General features: G+C 37.3%; 1 protein-coding gene across 2 annotated transcripts in view; it reads left to right on the top strand.

Annotated features, from left to right (window-relative positions):
- The window catches only part of grk4 (G protein-coupled receptor kinase 4), a gene marked incomplete in the record, with an annotated part of 31,975 nt that overhangs the window by 18,020 nt on the left and 10,092 nt on the right, over nt 1-3,863 (top strand). For both annotated transcript variants that reach the window (XM_014018116.1, XM_014018115.1), the window contains 1 exon segment: nt 1,818-2,008. In XM_014018116.1, coding sequence (XP_013873570.1) covers nt 1,818-2,008 — 191 coding nt within the window.

The following is a 3,863-nucleotide window of genomic DNA, read 5'->3' on the forward strand; positions in this document are numbered from 1 at the left end:
GTACACGAGCATTTCAAACACAGAGCAGGGTGACCCAGTGCTGAAACCTCCAGAGAGTGAAAATGAGGTAGAGCTACATCACTTCGATGCAAATTTGACTCATTATCATTTTTTTTACACTTATGGCCGTACAGTAGTCACGTTGTCACAGTGCTGATATTTCAAACTTAGCGTCCTGCTACACAGGATGTACTTTATGATTAAGTAGTGTTTATTTTATTTTATTTTATCAGCTGGTTTAGTAAATTCTAGAGATGCTTGATATTAACTTTTTGTCGATATTCGATATGCCGATATTGTTCAATGCTTAATTTCTGATTCCAATATTAAGCGATATTAACTAATATTACAAACCAATATTAAGGTGACATCAGATATGTCCTGTCAGGGACACTCTGCCTGCTTTTACTGTAGTACCCCACTAGATGCATTCCATAGGGAAACATTGTCTGTACAAACTGAAAACCATTTAACTGAAGTTATGGAGAAAGTGCCATATTTATTTTTAACATTTTGTCTCAAACAATAGTTTGGATCATGCTCTCACCGAGATAATCCAGTTTGATGATGTCATCAATCGCACACTGGTGAACGTCTCTGGACCACAAACATTTATTAACACATTTTGGTCAAATCCAGGCATTAATTTATCGGGCTTTGTTATCAGAAGAAAAAGCGATACCGATATGTAGAGATCCGACATCCCTAGTAAATTCCAACCATTGCATTACAGATGATTTAATCTGCTAATTTGTTTTCTGAAAATTGTATGTCCCTTCTTCTATTCCCCTCTGCTGCTGTTTATTTCATTTTATTATCAAAATACATTTTCTTATAAATGTAAACAGTAGCTTTAAACTTGACAAGTTCATGCAGTAAGTTTCAGTAAAAGTAAAAAAAATAATAATATCAGTTTTTACTTCAGTTTTACTGAAGGATAAGATATTTGAAGATATTAACAAGTCATACTTTTTTTTAGATTTTTGTCATTTTTGTACAGTCTTTTAAATGAATCCTCTGCGTATTAGTGCTAAAATATACAGCATCTAAAAGCTAAAATAACTTTGCCAAAATGCATACAAAATAAAAAATGTATATATCCATGGCAAGTAATTATTAAAAACAACTGAATGCATTAAAATAGCTGTTTGTTTAGATAAATATCCACAAGAACGAATGAAATTATGTTAAGTCTACTAATAGACATTGGAAGAACGATCAAAAATGAGCAAATAGAAATGTTTTTTGTAGAAAATCATGGATTTCAGGGTTTTAGTTGTTGCAGTAACAAGTACACAACTAAAAAAGCTGTGTTTTATGTTTGTTTAAAGGCAGTGGGTAGATCTGCGTGTTGTTGAAGATTTTCTGTCCTTTCTTGTGGTTTCTGTGTGCGCACGCTTCACAGCAGATGGGATTCCTCCTGTTGGCAGCAACATCCTGCTTACACACAACAGCACATGTATACACTACACCCTGTGTGTCACTGACCCCCCGGGGGGGGGAGAGGAGAGGGGGAGAGGAGGAAGGCTGATGGGAAAGGAGGGAGACGAGCGAGATTGATGGCGGGGCAGGAGCAAAACAAGCCAGTTCTTAGAAAGCCACAGTATATATTTCTCCTCATTTAACTTTGTTTACGTTCTTGACATTCCATCTGGGATAAAAGATGATATTTTGGGGGTTTGGAACGAGCTCCCTTCACTGAAACATCTATTTCCTGTTTCTTCCTCTGTTGATGCAACAACATTTTTCCCCCTCGTTTGGTTTCCCTCTAAGCCTCGTTGATACTTCCACCCCCCAAAATCTGCCTTTCTCCTCAGGTTAGTCTAGCGTATGCGTATGAGACCAAGGATGCGCTGTGCCTGGTGTTGACACTAATGAACGGTGGCGACTTGAAGTTCCACATCTACAACATGGGAAACTCTGGCTTTGACGAGCAAAGGGCCATTTTCTACGCTGCGGAGATCTGCTGCGGCCTTGAGGATCTGCACCGTGAGAGGATAGTGTACAGGTGAGGTCAGAGTGATTTAAACCACTTAACAATATCATTTATTCTCGTCAATTTTATGTCAGCATAAACACAACCCAAAAAAGGTTTGATACCATATGGCTGAGGCTAAATGTCTAGTTTGCTCAGTCTTTCAGTCTCTTCAAAATTTATTTAAATCTGGCAAGATTTTCCCCTATTCTTTTTGTTTTTTAGACAAACTGAATATACCCTCAAAATCAGCAATGAAGACCTAAACAAAAAACGAATCAAGATCAGTTTATTCAAATGCCATGTAAACTTCTATAAACTAAGATTGATGAGAGTAAAATGGTCTCAACAGCAGCATAGGTTCCTCTGCTGGTGCATCAGATTCATCTGCAGCGCAGCTGGGGTGAGCTGGTTTGTTGTTTGAGGAACTAATGGGTGAGATATGAAACCTGACTGTCAAATATTGGCAGTGGTGTGCAGCGCTAATCCAAAAATTAGCTCCGCAGTTTCTAAAGCGCTTATGAAAATATTTAGGTCCGCAACTTCAAAAGCACTTATTTCATAGAAAAAATAGCGGAAGCTAATTTTAAAGCACAAGTTCAATTTGACACTTCTTAGCTGGCAACAATTCATGTACAATATATGTACAACACTGCCAACTAGTGGTGAATGAACTCTTTAACAGCTTAATTCTACAACCGCAGATTGCTGGGGATGTGATTTCATGAAACAGACCTTTGGCTTCTGGTGTAAAACTTAAAAAGTTGTTGAGGATTGCTAGTTCGGCTGCTTCTTCATCTTTTTCTTTTGTTTGTTGTAGATTTTTCATTAAAGAAGCATCAATAAAGTAATTTTAAAACTGTTTATTGGAAAACCGAAGTGATGCATTCTGGGTACATGACAAATTTGATTTGTGACGGGAAACGAAAGCACGAAGTTCAGGAAACTATCTTCCCTTCAAAATAAGAGCTTGGATTTTAAAGTTTTTCGTGTAGTTGCTCCAGTTGGCCACTAGATGTCAGTCTTTATCAGTAGAACATATTTAAATCATTTCTGAGTCTCTAAACTCGTTGCTTCGACCAATTACGTCAAGTATTGAGCTCCAGCGTTTAAACTTTTTTTTTTTAAAAAGGAGCTCTGATTGTAAAGTAAAATAAATCAATACATACAAAATTTTAGTATGGATTACAAAYGTTAACTGTTTTTGATATTGCCTTCCTGCTACGTAAGCAAACACAAAGCATTGTGGGAAATGAGAACCGTGGCCGAAAGCAACAGTCAGCAGGATGTGTACCTTCACAGTAAGTGTGTTTATCTGGGAGGGTTGTTGTTGGATAAATCACATGTTGTGATTCATTGACAGTCATACCTTCTGCTGTTCAAGATAATGATGACTGGTAGATAATTAGTTATAAGTGGTACTGCATTTTAATTTTTGAAAGCATGAATCCGCTTATGAATTATAAAAATTAGTAAGACAGCTAAAGCGCAAATGAAATTTTTAGGTCCGCAATTAGCGGATTTGTGCTTTAGCGATCTGGTGCCCACCACTGAATATTAGTAATTGGTGATTAAAACAGAATATAAGCACTCCAATTAATGGGTCGAGCTTTAAAGATTTAAATGAACTTTATCAGTGAGATGAGTGTAGAAAGAACCTTCTGACACACCTGTCCAAATCAGCAGGGCCTCGGAGGGTCCCTAACATAAACACTGGTGCAGCCACATCAGCATGCCCTGAGCTAATTATGATCTCTGCGTGCCTCACAGCAAACTTCACTACAGAAATTTCTCAGATTACCGGTATACAGTGGTTTGCAAAAGTATTCATACCCCTTGAACTTTTCCATATTTTGTCACATTACAACCACAAACATAAATATATTTC

Source organism: Austrofundulus limnaeus, unplaced genomic scaffold (genome assembly GCF_001266775.1).
Source record: "Austrofundulus limnaeus strain Quisiro unplaced genomic scaffold, Austrofundulus_limnaeus-1.0 Scaffold183, whole genome shotgun sequence".
Lineage (NCBI taxonomy): Eukaryota > Metazoa > Chordata > Actinopteri > Cyprinodontiformes > Rivulidae > Austrofundulus > Austrofundulus limnaeus.